Genomic DNA, 22797 nt, shown 5'->3' with positions numbered 1-22797 from the left:
GTTTGGCCTAGTGGTAGAGTAGCTGTCCTAGCATGCATGAAGACCCGGATTCTTCCATTCCTTGGTACCACATACATAGAAAAAGTCAGAAGTGGTGCTGAGGCTCAAGTGGTCCTTGAGAAAGCTCAACGACAGTGCTCAGGCCCTGAGTTCAAGCCCCAGGACTGGCAAAAAAAATCATTTTATAGCCATTATCTATAATAAACAGACTTACTATGACAAAGTTTGGGAAATAAAGTCACATTCCTGGAAGCAGAAACATCCCTGGACTGCATTCTCAGCTAATATCTGGAACCCAGGAGTCCTGGGTGGACCCCCCAGGCAGCCTGAGCAGGGTTCATGGTAGCCTGGGCAGAGCTGGGGGCGGCTTGGGCAGAGCTGAAGCAGTGGCTCCCCTGCTCTTTCATCCAGGCCTCACTCACCCCACAGGAGCCCCAGCGTCCCTGGCCTCCGCGAGAATCTCGTTGCTCTTCAACGGCCATCGGGGTGGCCAGGCCGGCTGGCCACACAATGCTGTCCCTTCTGCTGGTCCTCTCAGGCCTGGGCCGGCTGACCTCTGCTGGCCAGAGTAAGTGACGTGCCCTAGGGGCAGGATCCCCTTTCTGTTCCTCAGGCCAGGCTGGGGACCTCGTGGAAGGGGTCCGAGGTCAGTTTCCCAGTGCTGGACGTGCATGCCCAGGGCGGTGGGGAATGGGGGGGGTCCGTGGGGGGCGCAGGGGGCCCCAAGCCCCGAAGACTGGACAGTCCTTCTCAGTCCTGCACAGTGTATGTGTGTGCAAGTGCGTGCCCAAGCGCATGAGTGTGTACTTACTTGTGCGTGTTCGTGTCATGCGCGTACCCACGCATGTGTGCGCAGGGGTGCGAATGTGCATGAGCATGTAATGTGCGTGTGTGACTAGGAAGGGGCGAGGGGGGACGGGAGAGAGCATGCTGCATGCTGAGGTGTGTTTTCCCCGCTGCAGACCCCGAAACAACACTGGAAATTATAGTGCCACAGAAGACTTCGACAGACACCAACTACGGCGACCTCTCAGAAACGCATGTAATTGAGAAGCCAATTAGTTACTGTTTTCTTTTAAAGGAGGGAGGATCTTTTATGCTATTACTGGCCTGAATCAATTCATATGTAAACCTTTGGGAAATTTTGTTTCTGTCCCAACATAATCTGCTAAAAGGTAATTTGGTCTAAATGAGATCAAGCGTTTGATTTGTCATTGGTTTTCCAAGTAATTTGTGCAAATGAGGTAACTGTGGCAAATCACAAACTCAGAAGAAAATGCTCCAAATTCCTGTGATACAAAATAATATGTTTATTGCACCCTTTATTTTTTAAGAAAACATGTGCCTTCTCTCTCTTTCTGTGTATATATATATGTATATATAGATATAGATAGATAGTTATAGATATAAGTATATATGCTGGTCCCATGGCTTGAACTCAGGACCTGGGCACTGTGTGTGTGCTGCCAAATGTCAGTTCATCTTGTTCATGGATTTTTAAATTTTCTCCTGCTGTAGGGAAAACTCGGGATGTCAGTATGATGTGTGTTATAGGCTTAACAAATGACATTTATTAGTTTATAAATATTTTTTATTTTCAAACGTATATATGTATTTGTGTATGTGTGTTTGTGTGTGTGTGTGTGTATGTGTGTGTGTGTGTGTGTCTGTTTTTCTTGAGTGTGGTAAATGAGCTTTTCATTCTGTGGATAAAGCCCATTTAGTCAAAATTTATGTATTGTTTGTGAAATTTAATTTGCTGTTATTCTCTTTAGGGCTTTGGAATTATAATCACTAAATATTAGAAAACATGAAATATTTGAGAATAGGAAATGATTGGAAAATAAGGCAAAAACAGATTTTTTTCACTGTGGAAGAAAGGATAACTTAGGGATCCACACAGGGAAAGAAGAAATTAAGTACGAGTAGCTAAGATTACAGATGTGAACCTTTGGTGTCTGATTACTAATGGAAATGTCTAACACTTTCTAGGAAATGGAATGTCTACAACAATTCTTTTCTCTCTCAATCTTTGTTACAGGTCAATTATTTGATCAGTTTTGAGGGGAAAACATACACACTCCTTCTTGAAAACCAGTGAGTGGTCATGCTTCTTTTCTACAGTTGTTTTACAATCTTGATCTCAAAGTGAATGAAACTGAAAGCATAACAACTCCATTGACCTGACAATTATATCTTCTTTGGGATTCATTTTTCGCTTTAATTTCACATTTTCACTGCAAGATGTCAGATTTCATATGTAGCCAAATTCTAATGTAATGATGTAAATATTAGTGCCTGGCAAATAGTTGAAAAGAACTCCATATAATTGCTAAAAATGTAACCACCAATAAAGCCATCAAGTGTTAGTTGTTGTTCATCCATGTTTAATTTTTTCCATATGGATAAATCATTGTTTTTTGTGATGGTAAGTATCTTACTTAAAATTACCCATGTTAAAGCAAAATTGAAATAGAGAACAGGCCTGAGAAATTTCTCAGCTACAAATGAAAAGTAGGTAGGCCTTGGGAATCATGCTAATATGGTAGCACAAGCAAAACTTCCTTTATATTATTGTTGATGATTTGGTGAGAGTTCACTGTTTTGGACTGGCTTTGATTTTGAGAAATGAAGGTTATAATTTATATGCAGGGAATTCATGGTCATACATATAGGCTCATACAGGATCAAAACATTTAGTTCCTTTTTTTTTCTTACACAAGAGGCTCTGTATTTTGTTTTCTCCTGCACCTCAAAGTAAACAGTCATTTATGTCTGTGTCCATTTCTTAGCTGACTAAAGTAGAGGCTTGATACACTCTGTGACTTTATCCCTGCCACCTTCTTTGTTTACCACTCTTTTGACAATTTTAGTTGCACTAAGTTTCTGGAGATCAGAAGTGTGTGGGGCTGAACTACAGGCCACTTATATGTCAGCTTGGGTTAGCTGACACTCACTGAATGCTAGACCACAGCTGGCCAAGTTCACAGAAATCCAGAACCTACCCTCATATGGCCCAACTCTGATCAGTAGACATTTACTGTTTTATTATATGTGCTACTAGTTTTGTGATTGTTTCAATCATTTTTTTTGCCAGTCCTGGGCTTGAGCTCAGGCCCTGACACTGTCCTTGGGTTTTCCTCAAGGCTAGAGCTCTACCACTTGAGCCACAGCACCACCTTTGGCTTTATCTTTGTATGTGGTAATGAGGAATCAAACCCGGGTCTTCATGCATGCTAGGCAAGCACTCTACCACTAGGCCAAACTCCTGGCCTAGTTTTGTGATTGTTATGTAGCCTTTACATAATAACCATTTTAAAGGCTGATTCATATCTAGCCACCCTTATCTATACAGTGATGGGCACATACTCCATGTACTTACTAAAAACAGCAGAGAGAAAGCCAGTGCTGCCCTGAGTCCTGACTTCTGGTGCCTGTGAAGCCATCAGCTTCAGTGTACTTTCCTTCAAGGAGTAGCATGTGTGAAGAGAACAGTGGCTGTGAGAGAAAGCATTGGGAGGGACACAGTCTTTATCCTAGTCTGGCCTGAACATGCGTAGCCATGTTTGAAATCCTAGGTGTTTTCCAAGCCCCTTGCAAAGTCTAATGATGGTAGCTTGATATTTAATAATCACTGCGATAAGATCGTATTTCCCAAATACATTTTCTCTGCCTTGCTTCTCTCCTGCCTGCTGCCCTTTTTTTTGTGGTGCAGGACTTTGGACTCAGGCTCTATATTTGCTCACCTTGCTTGCCCCTGGCTGATGCTGTCTTAGTTGAGCCACATCTCCAGCATGGCTTTTTGCTGATTCTTTTTAAGATGGTAGTCTGGAAGACGTTTCTGCTTGGGCTTCCTTTGGACTTTGATCCTCAGATCTCAGTCTCCAGAGAGGTTAGGAATGAGCTGCTGGTGCTTGATCCAAACACATTCTACCACACTTGCCTGTAAAACCTATTTGGTTTATGAAATGGGTGCAAAGCGTATTATCCCTCTTTCAGCAAAAGCATTTTGAGACCAGCTAATATTCCTCCCCCAAAAAGGCCTGTTCTAGATGAGGTGTGCTTTTTCCTTGGTCTAGAGGGGACCCAGCATGGAACACCACTGAGCACACGCTGCTCTTTTGAAACGCTGAGAATGTTTGTTTGTTTGCCAGTCATGGGGATTTAACTCAGGGCCTGAGCACTGTTCTTGGGCTTTCTCAAAGCTAGAGCTCTACCACTTGAGCTACTGTACCACTTTCTACGTATGTGGTACCGAGAAATCAAATCCAGGTCTTTATGCATGCTGGGCAATCACTCTACCACTATGCCACACTCCTGGCCATGCAGAGAATTTTAAGGTAGACCATTTCACAGTATAATCTCAGAAAAAGCTGTCCAGTGCAGGTATATACCAAAGTTGATGATTCTAATCATTAGTAAATATCAGTTAATGCATGTGTGCTATGGGATTTATTAATGTTTGATCTCAAATAGACCTGTGTTGTAATCTGAACGTTATTATCATTATTAACTTGTTAATCTTTTTGCCAGGCTTGTCCTTGAGCTTTCCTCAAAGCTAGCACTCTATCACTTGAGCCACAGCACCACTTTCGGTTTTTCTATGTATGTGGTACCCAGGAATTGAACCCAGGTCTTTGTGCATAATAGGCAAGCACTCTACCACTAGGCCAAACTCCTGGCCCCTTAATTTATGTTTGATAAACAAAATCATGGAGAGGAATCTATTTAATCTTTGATTGTTTTAATAGTTAAAGCTAAAAGTAAATTGTTATTATTGATATTATTTCAGAATGAACAATGAAATGTCATTGTTTTGTAAAGTAGGTCAGTTTTACACCCGAATTTCCTGGCCTATTCCAACAGCAGAGCCGGAACACTGAAGGTAGACAGTTCACTTATAAAGGTAAGCTCTACCCTCTGTTCTACACCCTTGGGGATCTTGTGTGATTCAGTCACCACTGTAAGAAAGAACGTTAATGCTGGAGTCAGTACATATAACTGTTACACTTATAGACCCTATCCTAGATGTAAAATTGCATTTACTGTTAAATCACATTGGAGAATCAACCATTCTTTAAATCTGGAACTTGGGAATCAGTTATTTAGAAAAATAGTTTCAACTGGAAGGGTTAGAACTTGGAGGGAATGAGGCAAGGAGTTAAAAAACAGATGATTAGGAGTGGGTAGAGGGAGGAAAATGGGGACAAAAACATGAGAAGGGGGTACCAATGTGTGAGAAGTAATTCACTTACTATCTTGGGAAAATAACTGTAACCCTTCTATACATTACAATAAAAAATTTTAAAAAAACATAGGAGCTTTTCCTTCCTTCCTTCCTCCCTCCCTCCCTCCCTCCCTCCTCCCTCCCTCCCTCCCTCCCTCCCTTCCTTCCTTCCTTCCTTCCTTCCTTCCTTCCTTCCTTCCTTCCTTTCTTCCTTCCTTCCTTCTTTTCCAATCTCTATTTCCCCCTCTCTCTTTTTCTCCACTTCCCTCCCTCTCTCCTCCCTCCTTTCCTTCCTCCCTTCCTTCTTCCATTCCTTCCTCCCTCTTTTTGCCTCTGCTTCCTTCTCATTCACTCCAGGCAGCACTGACTAGTCAGCCTTGAGCTCTTGATCCTCCTGCCTCCAACTCCCAAGTGCTGGCGTTACAGGTGTGCTCCACCTTGTCTGGTAAGCCTGAGAAGTTGTAAAGGATATAGCCTAGGCCTGAGCTGTGTGTGAATGGTGTTTATCACAGGAAGAGGCTGAGAACGCAAAGCATAACAGAATTGAAACAGGCTCATGTGGGGTATGGTGTGGAGGGTAGCCAAAGGTATTTAGGAGCTGAAATGTTTGATAATACCTGAGGAATGTAGACCTTTTTCTGTGAGCAAATGACTGGAAAGAAGCATACAGAAGTGATTGGTCAGGTTCTATTGTTACACTAAAAGATAGTGACTTTGAAAATACACTTCTGTGGCTCTGTGGTATCATTGGAAGTCGGATACTGCAAAGCCTTCCAAGGATTGTTCTTTTCATTCAGGATTACATTGGGTCTTTGGGTTTTTTTTCTTTTTTTGAGTTTCAGATGAATTTTGAGACAGAGTTCTACTTCTGTGGAGAATGCCATTGGTATTGTGAGTTTAAAAAATATTCAGATGGACATGCATATTCTTTTTTTCATATATTTTTTATTGTAATTAATAGAAGGGTTACATGATATTTGCCAGATAGATGGTGCATTAATTCCCATACATTGATACCCTTTCACATGTCTTGGTCCCCATTTCCCTTCCCCCCCACCCCCACCCCTCATCTTGTTTTCCCCCCTTCCCTATCCAATTTCAAATAACCAAATACAAATATATTCGATGGACATGCATATTCTTAAATACACTTTGGCACTCACTTTGTGGGTGTGTCTCTAGACAGTATAATAGAGTAATTCCTGATAGGTTAGGACTTTTAGGTACCACAACATTATGTAGTGTTATTTTTGTCCATGTTCTATTTTGCTTATCGTTTCTTTTTCTTCTACCTTCTTCTGAGTTGCTTGAACATTTTTAGGTTCTCATCCAGATTGATAGATAGTATTATAAAACATTTTGATAATTCTAATTTTCTGTGATTTCTGTATTATAATATACATATATAATTAGTTATAATGCCATATTACATTTTTAAGGAAAGTATTGGAAACTTACTTTCATTTAGTTCTTTTTCCCTCTAAACTTTTTTTTAAATGATTTCAACCTAAAAATGTCTCCTGACAGCTCATAAGTTAAAAGCTTGGTGGGAAGCTCATGGGTTCTGAGAGGTGGCCATTCATTGGTGAATTTATATGGACTAGTGAGCAGCTCTGCTGTCACCCTCTCTGCCACAATATCATGCCTCAGGCCCAAAGCAATGGAGTCAGGTGATCCTGGACTGAAACTTATGATTATGAATCAATATATATCTTATATTATTTAAAAATTTTCTACTCTGTTATTTTGTTACAGAAGTGAAAAGCAATAGTCAAGTAATGATCATGACTGTTTTTGTTTTGTGTGTGTGTGTGTGTGTGTGTGTGTGTGTGTGTGTGTGTGTGTGTGTGCTAGAGCTTGGTCTGAATGCTGCCATTTAGCCTTTTTCTCCAGTCCTGGGGCTTAAACATGTTTGTAAGTTTCAATCACAGAACATTCATCCAGATAGCCAGTTACTTGGTATAAAAAATTACTTTAAGCCATATTTTTAATTGTATTTTATTAGAGGGGGTATAGTTACATTCGTCAGGTAGTGGGTGCATTACTTCTTGAACATTGATACCCCTTCCCATATTTTTCTCCCACTTTCCCTCTCCCCACCTTCTACCAATCATCTTATTTTACCCCTTTCCCCTCCCTATTTCAAATAAACAAATAAATGTATATACAATATACCAGGTACCAAAGTCAGATACAGTAAGAGATAAACCATAAGTGGAAAAAGAAGAGAAAAGAAATAGCTTCACATAGTACATTAAGAATAACAATCACAAAGATAAACCTCTTGTTTCCATATCTTGGAGCTCATTTTTCTTAGTCTCACCCTATATGGCCATACATACAATGTCATTCTTTTTTATGGCAGCATAGAATTCCATTGTTTATAAATATCACATCTTCTCGATCCATTCTTCTACTGAGAGGCACTTGGGTGGTAAATAATGCTGCAATCATCCTCATTGTGCTAGTATTAAACCATATTTCTTCCTCTTTTTTTTGTTGGTCCTGGGGCTTGTACTCTGGGCCTGGGCACGGTCCCTGAACTCTTCAGCTCAAGGCTGTCACCCTACCTCTTGAGCCACAGTTTTCTAGTAGTTAATTGGAGATAAGGCTCTCAGGGACTTAACCTTCTTTATAAAAAAATACATCTTCCTAGTATTTAAAAAAATTATCTTACTTATTGGTACCTCTTACTTTAGTTTGAATATTTCTTTCTTTATGTATATGTGTGTGTGTGTGTGTGTGTGTGTGTGTGTGTGTGTGTGTGTGACAGAGAGAGAGAGAGAGAGAGAGAGAGAGAGAGAGAGAGAGAAAGCACTCTGGGGCTTGAACTCAGTGCATGAGCATTGTCCTTGATGTTTTGCTCAAGGCTAGTTAGTGCTTTGCTACTTGGGCCACTGCTCCACTTCCAGCTTTCATGGTGCTTAATTGGGAATAAGAAATTCGTGGACTTTTGGGCTGGATTTGAAACACGATCCTCAAATTTCAGTCTCCTCAGTGGGTACAATCCAATATTTTGCTTAAAATTCAGAATACTAGGATATTGTAAGTAATTACATGCATGTATTATAAAATCTAGGCCAAATGCTGAGAAAATTATGATTACCAAAATATTTTTAACTACTACATATAAATGAGGATGAGAACATAAAACTGTTCAAATAATTCAGGAGAACATAGGAGGAGAAAAACAAAGGAATGATAAACGAAAAGACACACACAAAATAACATCAAATACCATTTGTGATACAAAAAATCCCTAACATATCAGGATCGTTTTATTCATATTTCACTCTGAAACTTTACTAGATTTGTTTCTAACTCTAATATTTGTAGCGTGGTGTCTGTAATATTGCTTTCTACATGGAAGACCTTCAATCTGGATGATGTTTCAAAATGTCTTTTTCTTGCTTAGTTGCTCTGGCTAAGACTTCCAGTCCTCTATTGAACAGTCAAAATAGTGAGAGTAGATATCTTTGCCATACATAAAAATGTTTTTTTTTGTCCAGTCCTAGACTTGAACTCAGGGCCTGGGCACTGTCCTTGGACTTTCTCAAGGCTAGAGCTCTACCACTTTTGCCACAGCACCATTTCTGGCTTTTTTCCATGTGTGTGGTACTGAGGAATTGAACCCAGTTCTTTGTGTATGCTAGGTAAGCACTCTACCACTAGGCTAAACTCCTGGCCTTATAAATGATTTTTTAAATCCATGTATAGGCCATTTAAAATTTTTTTTATCAGTCATGGGGCTTGAACCCTGGGCCTGGGTGCTATCTCTGAGCTCTTCAGCTCAAGGCTAGTGCTGTACCACTTGAGCCACAGTGCCCATGTCCAGTTTTCTAGTGGTTATTTGGGGATAAGAGTCTCATGGACTTTTGTGTCAGGCTGGCTTTGAACCATGATGCTCAGATCTCAGCCACCTAAATAATTAGGATTACAGGTGTGAGCTACCGGCACCTGGCTTAGGCCATTTTTATTTAATCAATCATCTTAAATAATAAAACACCTTTAAATGTGCTATCCCAAATAAAAATTAGGTCTTGACAGTAATCTACACCTAACCATATAGTCCTTTCCTTTCATCACATCTAATCACACTGCAAGTAGCCTCTATCCCAAGCTCCATATTTATAACTACCTGCACAACTAATAACTCAAAGAAAGAAAGAAAGAAATGCAAAGTAATAATTTGGTGGCTTTTTAAACTCACTGCTCCTGAGTCAAAAAATATTATAAATTAATCTTAAACTTTTCTCCACATTTATATAAAACAGCAACAACAACAACAGCAACAGTCAAAATAGCTAGTATGAAAAAGAAGTATTTAGATTTCTACATAGATCAGAATATAAATACTTAATGATAGCTAATAAGGATTCTATCATATATGGGGTTTCTCAGGAAATTTTGTTATCTATGTTTTCAAAGGCAGACAAGATAGAAAAGCAACAGAAAACAAAGAAAGGATGGGATGAAATTCATCTCTGTAAATCACTCAAATTATTTGGAGAACAACTTTCAAGACATTTGTAGAATGTCAATTTTTATATTCTTTCCACTTAGAAATTTGGAGCCTTCATTTAACAGTGAAATCTGAGCTTGGTGTTGGTGGCTCATGACTGTAATCCTAGCTTCTCAGGAGGCTGGGACCTGAGGATCATGGTTCAGAGTCAGTCATTGAGGCAGGAAAATCTGTGAAACTCTATAACCACCAGAAATCTGGAAGTGGAGCTGTGGCTCAAAGTAGTAGGGTGCTAGCCTTGAGTGAAAAAGCTTAGGGACAGTGCTCAGGCCTTGTGTTCAAGTAGCTCAAGTGGTAGAGTATTAGCCTTGAGTGCAATGAGACTCAGGGACAGTGCACAGGCCCTAGGTTCAAGCCCCAGGACTGGCAAAACCCCCAAAATCCTCATAGAAATATAGCAGGCTCTTCCTCTGAGGTTCCTAACATCTCCTTTTCTAACATAATGAAATGGACTCTCAACTAAATACATTTCATGAGCAGAGGCAAATAATCCAAAATGCTAAGCTAGAATTATTTTGTTTGGGAACATACTTGCATAAGGCACATGTTTGGAGTGCACTTGTGGTGTCTGAGGGGGACAGTCTGGGATTCCCTGAGGCACACCAGCAAGTTTTCCCAGGTGTCCATTGCAGTGTAGGCCTGCGCATAAGACATGGGCCTGTCTCCCTTTGTTGTCTTTCTTGTTGTCCTTGGGGTTGGCTATGGGAAATGCTATACAAGTTAATGTAGCTCAGTGTCTGCTCGATTTCCTGTTTCAGAATTTCTGAAGAAGTGACTGGGTTTGTGTTTTGAAGAGGTAGAAAGGGACTGCAATTTGTCAAGAGGGTACTGTCCTAGCTGCGACTGACTTCTGGATCGTCTCTCAAGGACAACGAGCTTGTAAAGTTAGTCCGGTCTGCACACCGTGCGCAGCAGAATGGCAGGCACGAAGAAACATTCTCAAAGGACTCTTGCTAGAGCTAGTTCCTTAAAAACCTTGAGAGGCATGATTCTAAAAGTCCCCACTTGTTACTTCTGCTGCCCTTTTCAGTATGGGTGCTATGGGAGTCAGGCTTTTATCAGAGCTGTAAATCAATATATGTTGAGATAGCCTCATCATACAGTTCATTATATATATATATATGTACATATATTTACACAAAATCTACAGTCCTACCCACTGCCAGTGACAGGCCCAATGTCCCCCACTAACAGCACAGACCACTAGTGGGCCAGCCCTGGAGGAGGAATGGTGAAGACTGACTGCAATCAATATCTGAGCCAACCAAATAGGAACTGAAATACAGAAGGGAAAACTCTGAGGATAAATTGAAAAAAAAAAAAGACAAACATTTATGTAGCAGATCTCACCTGCCAATGATAAAATCACCCATTAAGAACAGCTAAGGAGTTTTCTGATCCAACGTCAACATTCAGAGTAAACCTGAAGCCCCAGGTTGATTCAAACACAATCAAATGTCTGTACAGGAGGTCAGAGTAAAAGAAAACCTTCAGACTTTACCCAAAGGGCTGAGCTTCCTCTATTTTTTTAAACCTGTGGTTTTATGTTTTTCAAACCTCTTTTCTAGAACTTAGGTTAGTGTTAATGGTAGTGTCTAATTTATATTAGATTCTAATTTCTTGTGAAGAGATTTTTTTTTTGATTGAAATGTTCCTGGATATGGGGTTGTGGGGTGTATCTGCTATTATCTCTTGATATCTTTTCATATTCGTATTTAGTGAGTTTTTTTGTCTGTCAGCTGAACTCTAGGATATAGATCATCCTAAATTCTTTTTTCCCCTGGTGTGTGTACTTATACTTTTCAATTCCAATGACAGTTTAGCTTTCTTAACATTTGCACTATAATTGGAGTTGAGTGTGGTTCTTCTGCCTCTGTTGGAGGTGCTGCTGTGGTCGAAGTGGTTCATGTGTAGTTATTTGTGGCACTTCCCTGTCTGGGGGACCTGTGCTGCAAGGGTGTTGGGAACACCATATAATGATTAGCACCACCCATTGAGAGCAGGGCTTCAAGCTGAATTTGGGTTGCTGGTTCATAGTTTGGGACTGACTTTGCCTTTGGTGCCTTTTTGAAGGACTTGTGGCTATAGATGCTAATGAAAAGCCTGGAGTATATCTGGCTTGCCACTCTCTTTGGGTAGAGGTGAAGGTAATGTCTAATTTTTTAAAGGATATGCCTAATGATTGGTGCGATTAGTCTGGAAGCTAATAATATCTAAACAAACTCATAAGATCCAATAGCCACATATTAAGGATACCATGCGCCTTTTGTTCCTTTGCTCTTGACTTGTCTCACTCGACATGATTTGCTCTAGATTCATCCACTTCCCTGCAAATGCCATTATTTTATCTTGTCTGTTGGCTATGTAGAATTCCATTACATATATATATATATATGCCACATTTTTTGCATCCATTCATCTGCAGTAGGGCATCTGGATTGTTTCCATCACTTGGCTACTGTGAATAGTGCAGAGATGAACATAGCTGAGCAGGTGTCCTTATCATATCTTGGGTTATGATATTCAGGATAGATGCCCAGGAATGGTCTGGCGGGAGTGTAGTACAAGAGCGAGGACTCAATATTTGCATACCCAATGCTATGGACATGGTATTGAAAATATAAACACAACTACATAGACATAAAAATTGTGACTATAATCATAATGTTTTATTACATAGAATAATACGTATAAATGACATAAAACCCTCAGCCTAATTTTAATTGTGTTCTAAAATCTAAGTGCTAGTGATTGTATAGAGATTCCCTTCTTGAATATTTGTTTGTTAAACATATCATTTAAAATATGATGTAAAAATCAGTTAATAAATTCTTTAATAAAAAAGAAATAAAAAACAAATTCACAAGAAAGACTATAATGACACTGAAAAGTTTCAGAGTACAGGGCAAAGAAGAAAACAGAACTGAATCTCAAGATTAACAGAATTTAAAACAAATAGAGCAATCACCCAAAGAAAATATTAAGGTAGAGAGTGGGAAGGTCAATGAGGAGGAAAGTTTGAATTACACATGACCAATTATTTCTCAAGTGAGAAATTTTAAATCAATCAAGGCAAGGAACTATCAGTTAAGGTACTTTTGAATGAACCAGAAAAAATGAAGTATTGATAGCTGAAGTCAATTAGATACAAACAAGCAGGAATAGGCTATGCACTCAGAAAAGATGGAGATTATTCAGAAGTTTAGAGGCGGGAGGATGGTAATCATGATTATTATAGAAGATTTGGAGGGAGAGGGCTGGGATGTAGCTCAGTGGCAAAGTACTTGCCTAGCAAGTGCAATGTCCTGGGTTTGACCCCCAGTACCAAAAAAGAAAAGAAAAAATACAGTTAAAAAAAGATTTAGAGGGAGAACTTGAAAATAAGGTGACAAAAATTGAGTATGTGATAAATAATATTATATTGGCTAAATATAAATGTTGGAGGATATCAAGTAGGTAAGGATAAAACTGAAGATTTCATTTAGAAACCATTTATGAATAAGCCTCCCTGTGCTTCTTCGTAGAATCATTGCTTTTATAAAGGACATGTTGCAGAGATCCCAAGATCATTTGTGACTCTAAGAACCTGCTCAGGACTCAGGTAATGAATGACATGTTATGAAAGTGTGCATTGAAATCTTATGCCAACCTTTAGTTTCTAGAATCTTCTTGAAGGATAGAATGAGAGAAAGAAATACAGACTTGTTTCACTTCCATGCTTTCAGTCCTGCTTTTTTGCTGGTTATTTTGAATTCATTATTTTTGAATTGAATTATTTTTGTTGAATTGAATTATTTTTGTTGGTTATTTTGAATTCATTAGTGAATTGCATCGGAAATGTCTACTGACTTTTGTGTTTTTCTATGATGTCAGAATTTATAGAATAACAATGAATTCATAGGCTATATCAATTTTGTTAGTAATTTGTCAAGTACTACTGAGGTTATTTAATAGGCTTGGGCCCCCTCTTATACTTGTTTTGATTCCTTATTTGTCTCCTGCACTTTATAGTTTATTGCCTTTATAGTCTGCAATCATAAAATTTATGCAGAAAAGCCTCCTACTAGCATGAAGTTCATTTATCTCTCTTAGACATACCACCATTATAAACTCTTCTTTTTAAAAAATGTATTGCTATTATAAAGGTGACATGCAGAGGTGTTACAGTTACATACGTCAAGTGAAGAGTGAATTTCCTTTTGGACAGTCATCTCTTCCCTCTCTATCTCCCACACAGCACAGACTTCTTAAATTCTGTGTGTGTGTGTGTGTGTGTGTGTGTGTGTGTGTGTGTGTGTGTAATACCATGGTGAAGACTCTTTGAACAATAACATACCCTTTGACCACAATGACTGTGTGTGAGGGAGATGAAATGTGCTCTGTCCAGCATGTGGACACCTGTGGGAGAGGAGAGAGTAAACAGTTTGAAGGAGGGTGAATATGGCTAAAATACTTTTATGCCCATATATATGTATGAAAATAAAACACGGAAGCTTGTCAGGGCTAGTCTTGAGAGTTGGGAGAGGGAAGGAGGGAAAGTAGTGGAGCTGGTGTATTTGATGAAGGGATACAGTGTGCATATCTCAAAATGAAACTCCCTTGTACAAATAAGTGATGCTAATAAAAAATAAAATTGAGTTTGAAAATGAAATAAAATAGAATAATTCTTAGAGATAAGATTGAAATTAATATAAAAAGATGTTTGTATTGATTTATGTTTCTTGTGGAAGACTAAACTAATTGCATTTTGATTTATTTTCTACATCTGAATATTTAGGGGATTACTACAATTAGAGAATGTCAGCTATGGGATTGAGCCATTAGACTATTCAGCTACATATGAACATATGCTGTATGAACTGAAGGATAATCAAATTGATAATTTTCTGTTAAAATCAAATTATTCTACGCCTCAACATATAGATCAGCCCTACCGGATTCTTGTGAAGCCAGAAGTGAGTAACCATTTTGCAATCTTCATTTCCATTATGTTTGACAAGTTATATGGGTGGACATGTTCAGACTGGATACACTTGGTAAACAAATTTTGTGAAAGTTGTTTTTCAGTGGAGGTGTATTTTAGTCAAGTGACAGAGCACTAGTCTTGAGTAAAAAAGCTAAGTGAGAGTGCATGAGGCTCAGTCCGAGTTCAAGCTCCAATATTCTCTCTCTCTTTCTTTCTTATTCTCTCTCTATTTCACACACACACACACACACACACACACACACACACACACACACACACACACACACACAATATACATTAGAGCATCAGTCCTGAGTAAAAAAGCTAAGTGAGAGTGCATGAGGAGGATCAGTCTGAGTTCAAGCTCCATTCTCTCTCTCTCTCTCTCTCTCTCTCTCTCTCTCTCTCTCTCTCTCTCTCTCTCTCTCTCTCTCTCTCACACACACACACACACACACACACACACACACAATGTACATTTTGGAAACCTAAATGCTGTTGTGGAATGGACTGTTATCATATGTGATATATATTTTGAAACTATTTCTGACATATTATAAAGTATATTCTTTTTTTGCCAGTCCTAGGCTTGAACTCAGGGCCTGAGCATTTTCCTTGGACTTTCTCAAGGCTAGAGCTCTATCACTTGAGCCTCAGCACAACTTCTGGCTTTTTCTATTTATGTGGTAACGAGGAATCGAATCTGGGTCTTTGTGCATGCTAGGCAAGCATTCTACCTCTAGGCCAAACTCTTGGCCCCAAAAGTATATATTCTTAAGCTTAGTATTCCTTAACAGTATCTCTGTTTTGCATAGTTACACTTCTCCTTTCATCAGGACCTGAACTTTGTGAATGTCTGGGTTTCTTAAAAACTCAAACTCGTCTATTGTAATTAATAGACGGGTTACATTATATTCACCAGATAGAAGGTGCATTACTTCACAAACATTGATACCCTTTCTCATGTCTTGGTCCACATTTCCCTCAAAAACTCAAACATTTCTTATAAACAATTGCATCTAGATACACAAGCAAAGACTATTTTTTGTTATACTAAATTCTTCCTTTAAAATGTTTATATAATTTTACATTTGTCCATAAATGGTTAAATAAGTAATTGGAGTTTTCCTTTTTCTTTTCTTTTTTCTTTTTTTTGGCCAGTTGTGGGCTTTGAACTTAGGGCCTAAGCACTGTCCTTGGGCTTTCTCAAAGCTAGTGCTCTACCACATGAGCCACAGCACCACTTCTGGCTTTTTCTGTGAATGTGGAACTGGGTGGAGAGTTGAACCCAGGGCTTCATGAATGCTAGGTGACCACTCTACCATTAGGCCACACTCCCAGTCAAATAAGTGGATTTTTATTCACACTTTGTTATCACTGTGGAATTTCATTATGGAAAAATAAAACAATAAAGCAGTGAGTGAAGCCAAGCCACATATGAACAAAGTAAAGTAAAACAAATAAAATAACCAAAGTCATGAAAATAAAAAGGAGCCTACTAGGGCAGTGGAACAGGGATGTTGAGAAAGAGGAATAGAGTAAATATGATTAAAATACATTTTACTCATATACAGGAATGTCATGGCAAATCCTTTACTATGAACAATTTTTTATATGCAGTAAAATGGCACAAACAAACTGAGACAAAATTAAAGTAACAGCAGTGTAACTTGTGTAGAAGTAAGAGACAGCTCATTTAGCCTCCAGAGGTTTATGAACCTAAGCTGGAAATTGAGATAGAAATAATATGGAAAAGTGAATTTAGATTGCAGTACCTTCAAGAGTGTGGATTGAGGCAGACTTAGGAGGAGAATTGAGTAAAAATATGCTAGGAAAGTGTTTATCTCTCCTCCCCTAACTGCTACCTCCTAGACACTGATGGAAAATTAGAAAGCATTGTGTTTTGTGAATCTTTTAAAAGGTAACACCAGGCACAGGTATTCTGTTTCACAAGGGAGAGAGAAGACTGTACAGAAACTGGTGTAGATATGCTACAGGCTTGACACACTGGGTATTGGGAGCCAGACTTACAATAAAATGTTGTATATTCCCTTCTAAGAAGTTATATTGGAAGAACCAACCCTGAGAGGGAAGAGACCCAGTCTAAGAAAAAAATACCTAGCAGGCTAGGAGTGTTGACTAGTGGTAGAATGCTTGCCTAGCATGCATGAAGCCCTGGGTTCGATTCCTTGATACAATATACACAGAAAAAGCCAGGGGTAGTGCTGTGGTTCAAGTGGTGGAGTGCTAGCCTCAAGGACAGCGCCTAGGCCCTGAGTTCAAGCCCTGGGACTGGCAAAAAAAAGAATGAATGAATGAAGGAAGGAAGGAAGGAAGGAAGGCAAATACCTAGCAGCAAAGTTTTCCTAAAGACATCCAGAGATATTATCCTCTGAGAGGATCTGAAACCATAACACACTGTTTGTTCATCACTATGTATTTGATGTGAAATTTCTCATTTGAAGAAGCTGTGTCAAATAACGAAACAAATCCATGGGGAAGATAGAGACATGAAAAAATATCAGAGTTAATATTGTTCCAAAGAAAAGAGAGAACAGACAACAGATGATTATTATCTTTGGAGACATTTAAGAAATACATCACTTGCCAAATAAGAATAGAGTTCTGTTAAAAATAAAATTCAGGCTGGGTGTGGTGGCTCACTCCTGTTATTCTAGCCACTCAGGAGGCTCAGATCTGAGGATTGTGGTTCAAAACCAGCCCAGGCACAAAAGTCTGTGAGACTCTTACCTCCAATTAACCACTAGAAAACCAGAAGTGGTGCTGTGGCTCAAGGGTAGGGTGGTAGCCTTGAGCTGAAGAGCTCAGGGACAGCACCCAGGCCCAAAGTCTAAGCCCCATGACCGACCAAAAATAAACAAACAAATAAATAAAATTCAGCAGGCTCATGATAATTCTAAATATCAAAAAATGAAATTTAAGAATTCGATGGGAAAAGATGGGCCAAAGACTTTAAGAGCGTCTTCTCTGAAGAAGAAATAAAAATGGCCTATAGACACATGAAGAAATGCTCGACATCTCTGGTCATAAAAGAAATGCAAATCAAAACATCTCTAAGATTCCACCTCACTCCAGTTAGAATGGCCAGGATCAGGAAAACTAATAACAACAGATGCTGGAGGGGATGTGGCCAGGAGAGATCACTACTACACTGTTGGTGGGAGTGCAAACTTGTTCAACCACTATGGAAAGCAGTATGGCAGTTCCTCAAATTACTAAACACAGAACTCCCCTATGACCCAGCAATTCCATTACTGGGCATTTTCCCAATCGTCCAGAAACAAGGACATACTAAAGCCACTAGCACAACCATGTTCATTACAGCACTACTTACCATCGCAGAGATATGGAACCAACCAGATGCCCCTCACTTGATGAGTGGATCAATAAGATGTGGTATTTATACACAATGGAATTCTATGCTGCCATCAGAAAGAACGACATTGCCCCATTTGTAAGGAAATGGAAAGACTTAGAAAAAGTCATATTAAGTGAAGTAAGCCAGACTCAAAGGAGCATAGGCTCAATGGTTTCCCTCATTAGTCATAATCAGTAGAAACCTTGGGCTCTCCTAGCAGAGATTTACAATAGAACAAAACCTAGCTACATACATATAGTTTGATGCTAAATGAAAGGCCCTCCAGGATATAGAAACAAAAGCCATATAATGAGTGATTATTAAAAAAATAATTCAATGGAAATGTTAAAAGAACCATGTAGAAATTAAGGAATAAAGAAAAATGACAAGAGAAACTTGAAAAATAAGAAAATAAAACTAAGAATATAGATTAAACAACAGGAATTTAATTAAGAACTAATAACCTGAGCTAGGTACCAGTGGCTCAAGCCAGCAATCTTAGCTATTCAGAAGGACAAAATCTGGTTTGAAATAAACTAGGGCAGATAAATCCTCCCATGTCTCCCCACTTAACAATAGTGGACTGAAGTGCAATTCAAATAGAGCTCCAGGTAAGAGTCAGTAAGACAAGAAAAAGTGCTGGGCTCTGAGCTCAAGCTCAAGTATCAGCACAATGGCACAACAGACACACACACACACACACACACACGCACACACACACACACAACTCAAGGGAAGAATCAACAAAAAAACTAATTTATAAAATCACAAAAAATCCCAAGAAAAATTCTCAGAATTTGGACTGAAGTAAAAAAAAAAATCTGGCTTCTCATACGTAAAAAACTACAGAATGGCACCAAAATTACAAACAGTTGACAGGTAATGCTACAATTATTTTAAATTAAGCAAAGTGCCTAAAATGTGGTCTTGAGTCTTCCTACATCTCTGTCATTTGATATGAGGCTAGCTTCCATTTTTCAGTGGATGTGTTGGCTCAAGTGGTAGAGCACTAGCCCTGAGTGTAAAAGCTAAGTGTGAGAACATGAACTTACTGAGTTCAAGCTCCAGTATCCCTCCCCCATCCACACAAGTGAAATAAAAGTGATGAAACTTCTATTTTTTGGTTAGGAAACCATGCATATTTTAATTAATGTTATAGTCTTATTTTGAAGTTAAGTAACATTGTTACTAGAGATTGTGGAGCATTTCTGCCCATGCTTTTTGAACTTCTGTTCTCCAAGTCTCAGCCTACTAAGTGGCTCAGTTTACAGTCCTCAGGCATTTCTGCCCAATCCATTTGCTTCTTTTATTATTATGTATCTCTCTATATGCCTCCACGTGCATGTGTGTGTACAATATAAATATATCTAAACTATGTAGAAATGGATAGATCTATAAAATACACAAATATGTATGTAACATGTGATAACTACAATGTAAAATCTATGTTTTATTTACTTCATGTCCTGTATTTTGCAGAAAAATTTAGATGTTATGCTACTGAAGAGAACACTGAAAGTAAAAGTCATCATGGACAAAGCATTGGTGGGCATTGTTGATTTTATAATCCCATTGTTTTATATTAAAATTTGATGGAATATGAAATTTCTATAATTTTCAATACAGACTCAGGTTGTATAGTTTACTACCAATATAGTGCCTAGTGAGTACCAAAAAAATGATAAATGCCAGTATGGTTAAATTTAAAAATATGTAGGTTGGCTAAAACATTTTATCAGTGTTTTTTTTAATAGTACTTGTACTTTGAATTCAGGGTCTTATTCTTGCTAGGTAGATACTCTTATAACCTGGGTTATTTTAAGGGAACTCAGTCATGAAAAACAGAGACACCAAATTGGGAGTCTTTATTGGAGAGCCAGTGGATTGCTGGTAGAATCTTGTCTGAGAAACCAACAGCTGCGAATGAAGTTAGCACAAAGCTTATACAGGTCAAAACCGCATAAGGTGTAAGGGATTTATCCTCAAAAAAAGAGTTATACATAGGTAAAGAAAACCATGCACGAAGCCCTCAGTTCAATTTCTCGGTACCAAATAGACAGAAAAAGCCAAAAGTGGTGTTGTGGCTCAAGTGACAGAGTGCTAGCCTTGAGCAAAATGTGTCCAAGGACAGTTCCCAGGTCCTAAGTTCAAGCCCCAGGAATGGTCAAAAAAAAATTTATCAAATGTGACTGGACACCGTGATTCATGCTTGAACTGAGGGCTTCGTGCATGCTAGGTGAGCACTCTACCACTAGGTCACACTCCTGGCCACATTTGATGCATCTTAATTCTACCTTTGCTTTTACAATTGATAAATTCATTGCTTCAACTTTTAAATTTACAGCCTTTTAAAAGGTGATTGTTTAGGAAAGGACGTGGTGGCATTCCTGTAATCCCAGCTACTTGGGAGGCAAGAGATTTGGAGGATTGTGGTTCTGAAGTAGGGATGCTGAAACTAATTGGTGTTATCTTGGCCAATGGTGGATGATAGGGTACTGGCTGAACTGGCTCCATCTTGTCTTCCATGGTGATGGAAGGCCTGAATTACTAGAGGCAGTGATGGGGACTCAGGCAATAGGTTCCTGGACCAGCCAGTCTTGGGTCATGAACTTTCAAGTTCCCTATGACCCTACCCCCTGACCTGACCCTATTTAGGGATGGGCCATCTCAGCTGTAAATAAACCATGCCACATGTCTCCTGTCAGCTTGTGTTCTGGTCAACGTGGCATTCCACTTCAGCTGTTGGTGAAGTCTTGCTTGTTGGTGTTGTCTTTCTGGGCTTCTTTCCTCTCCTACTCTCATGGCTCAGTTTACTGACAGTGTTAAGTGTATTTGTAGGGCTGCAGGTCCTTGCAATAAGAGTCTGCCTGCATTTGCCAGCCTTTTCAATAAGGATTCTCAATTCTGCCTCACAAAATGTAGTTTCTCTGTTTTCTCATTGCATAGCAGTTCCGGGCTGATCTTAGAAAAACATCCAGTGGGCCCTCATCTCTACCAAAAAGCCAGGTGTGGTAGTATATATCCAACTGAGTGGGATGCAAAGTTCACAGTTCAGGCTTCTCTAAGCAAAAACATAAGTGAATGATTGTCGGAAAGAAATAACTACCACCAAAAAGAGAGACGAATGAGAATAAAATCCAGGTGCTGGTGGCTCACAGCTGTGATCCTAGCTAGTGAGGAGGCTCAGAGCTATAGATTTACAGGTTGAAGCTAGCCTAGGCCAAAAAAAAGTCTGTGAAACTCCATAATTAGAATAACCAGTAAAAAGCCAAGTTATAGCAGGTGTGACTAAAGTGGTAGAGTGCCAAGCATGTGGCCAGACCAGCAGAGCAAGCTCACAAGGCTTTGAGTTTAGACCCTAGTACTAGAAAAAAAACAGTGACTGAAAAATAAAATATTGTTTCCATCATGTAGGCTAGCGATTAAGAAACCAAATTTGTCTTTCAGTATGATTATATGGGCTCTGAGATGGGAATCACAATCCAGAATATTATTCATGTCTTTGCTCTCATCAACCGTGTAAGTATTTATGATTCATATTTAAATATGAAACATGGTCATCATCACAAATTCACGTTGTTTGATTGAATAGCATTTTCATTTCTATATCAAGTATACTTCTACTAATTGCTCTAAGGACTGGATCTTCTGTGAACTTCTGGGAGTTGAGTGGCTTGCAGTTAGGCAGGGAGGGAGTACCTACCTCTAGCTCTCCAGAGCTGCATAGTGTGTGTCTTCTCTTTTCAGATGTATTCTCAGGTGAACATCACTGTCTTGCTATCATCTTTGGAGGTCTGGACAGATAAGAATAAGGTTTCAACAGAAGGGGATGCTGATGAAGTACTCCAAAGGTTTCTGTCATGGCAACAAAGCATGCCATTGCAGAGGCTTGATGATGTGATATTCTTACTGCTGTGAGCATGTGATTCATATTTATCAAATTATTTTATATATTATCTGTCAACATCATGTATGATATGAGATACGGTGGAGAATATCAGAATAAATATTATCTTGGGAAAACAAATCATAACAACTAGGTAACAGAAATAATGTAACAGCCTAACTAAATAAATAACAGAATGGCAGTAGATTATTCTTATACTGGATCAATCACATAAGAAGTTTTAAGTGAAAATTTGTAAGTGAAAGCATTGGGGTCATATCATTGTAGGGGTCTTCTCCAAGTTAAATAGCCAAAACATCATCTTAACATTACATAAAATACCAATCATTTCACAGAATGCTATGGGTGCCTCTTGTAGCTGATTATAACACAAAGAATTCAAGCGATTGTCAGCTGTAAGAGCATGGACCATTTTCCCTTCGCTTGTAGCATTCTGTACTACCTACCAGGCATTCATCTAGTTATTCACTATCTTTCCAGAAGCTTTCTATAAAGTTTTGCTTTCATTCTTTGATCATGTGTGAAAAGTAAACGTACAATTAGAAGTCACCTAAATAATATGAATTAAGCTACATCTACTATTTTCTCCTGTGGAATCTCAGGTCAGGATTCAAAGACAAAATGAAGACACCAGTTGCAAGCAGTCTCTGCTTGTACTGTGTGGCATGAGAGTCTTTCCTCCTTTCTTTTCTCATTTCTCCAGCACTAAGTCAAAATTGTGCTGTTAGATTTCTTCACCACTTGGAAGTCTGGCCGATAAGCAATCCTGGCTTCTCCATTTTAGAATTGCATTCAT

At 39.0% G+C, this 22797-nt stretch overlaps 1 protein-coding gene across 5 annotated transcripts in view; it reads left to right on the top strand.

Annotated features, from left to right (window-relative positions):
- Nucleotides 1-481: 481 nt before the first annotated feature.
- Nucleotides 482-22797, top strand: part of LOC150049084 (A disintegrin and metallopeptidase domain 3-like) — a 60007-nt gene continuing 37691 nt past the window's right edge. For 4 of the 5 annotated variants that reach the window (XR_016539015.1, XM_090353883.1, XM_090353882.1 and 1 more), the window contains exons 1-9: nucleotides 482-568; nucleotides 963-1042; nucleotides 2042-2097; nucleotides 4828-4906; nucleotides 13274-13350; nucleotides 14527-14704; nucleotides 19574-19639; nucleotides 21542-21613; nucleotides 21842-22008. Coding sequence is in view for 4 of the 5 variants with exons in the window: in XM_090353883.1 (XP_090210009.1) it covers nucleotides 511-568; nucleotides 963-1042; nucleotides 2042-2097; nucleotides 4828-4906; nucleotides 13274-13350; nucleotides 14527-14704; nucleotides 19574-19639; nucleotides 21542-21613; nucleotides 21842-22008 (833 nt within the window). In the remaining variant the exon portion in view is untranslated. Of the gene's footprint in view, nucleotides 569-633; nucleotides 647-962; nucleotides 1043-2041; nucleotides 2098-4827; nucleotides 4907-13273; nucleotides 13351-14526; nucleotides 14705-19573; nucleotides 19640-21541; nucleotides 21614-21841; nucleotides 22009-22797 lie in introns of those variants that run through there. The other variant, XM_090353885.1, reaches the window with a different exon arrangement.

This window comes from Megascapheus bottae, chromosome 20, assembly GCF_031878675.1.
Source record: "Megascapheus bottae isolate mThoBot1 chromosome 20, mThoBot2.hap1, whole genome shotgun sequence".
Taxonomy (NCBI): Eukaryota; Metazoa; Chordata; class Mammalia; order Rodentia; family Geomyidae; genus Megascapheus; species Megascapheus bottae.
Note: the sequence above shows the minus strand (reverse complement) of the source record. Positions and strands in the feature narration are given on the sequence as shown.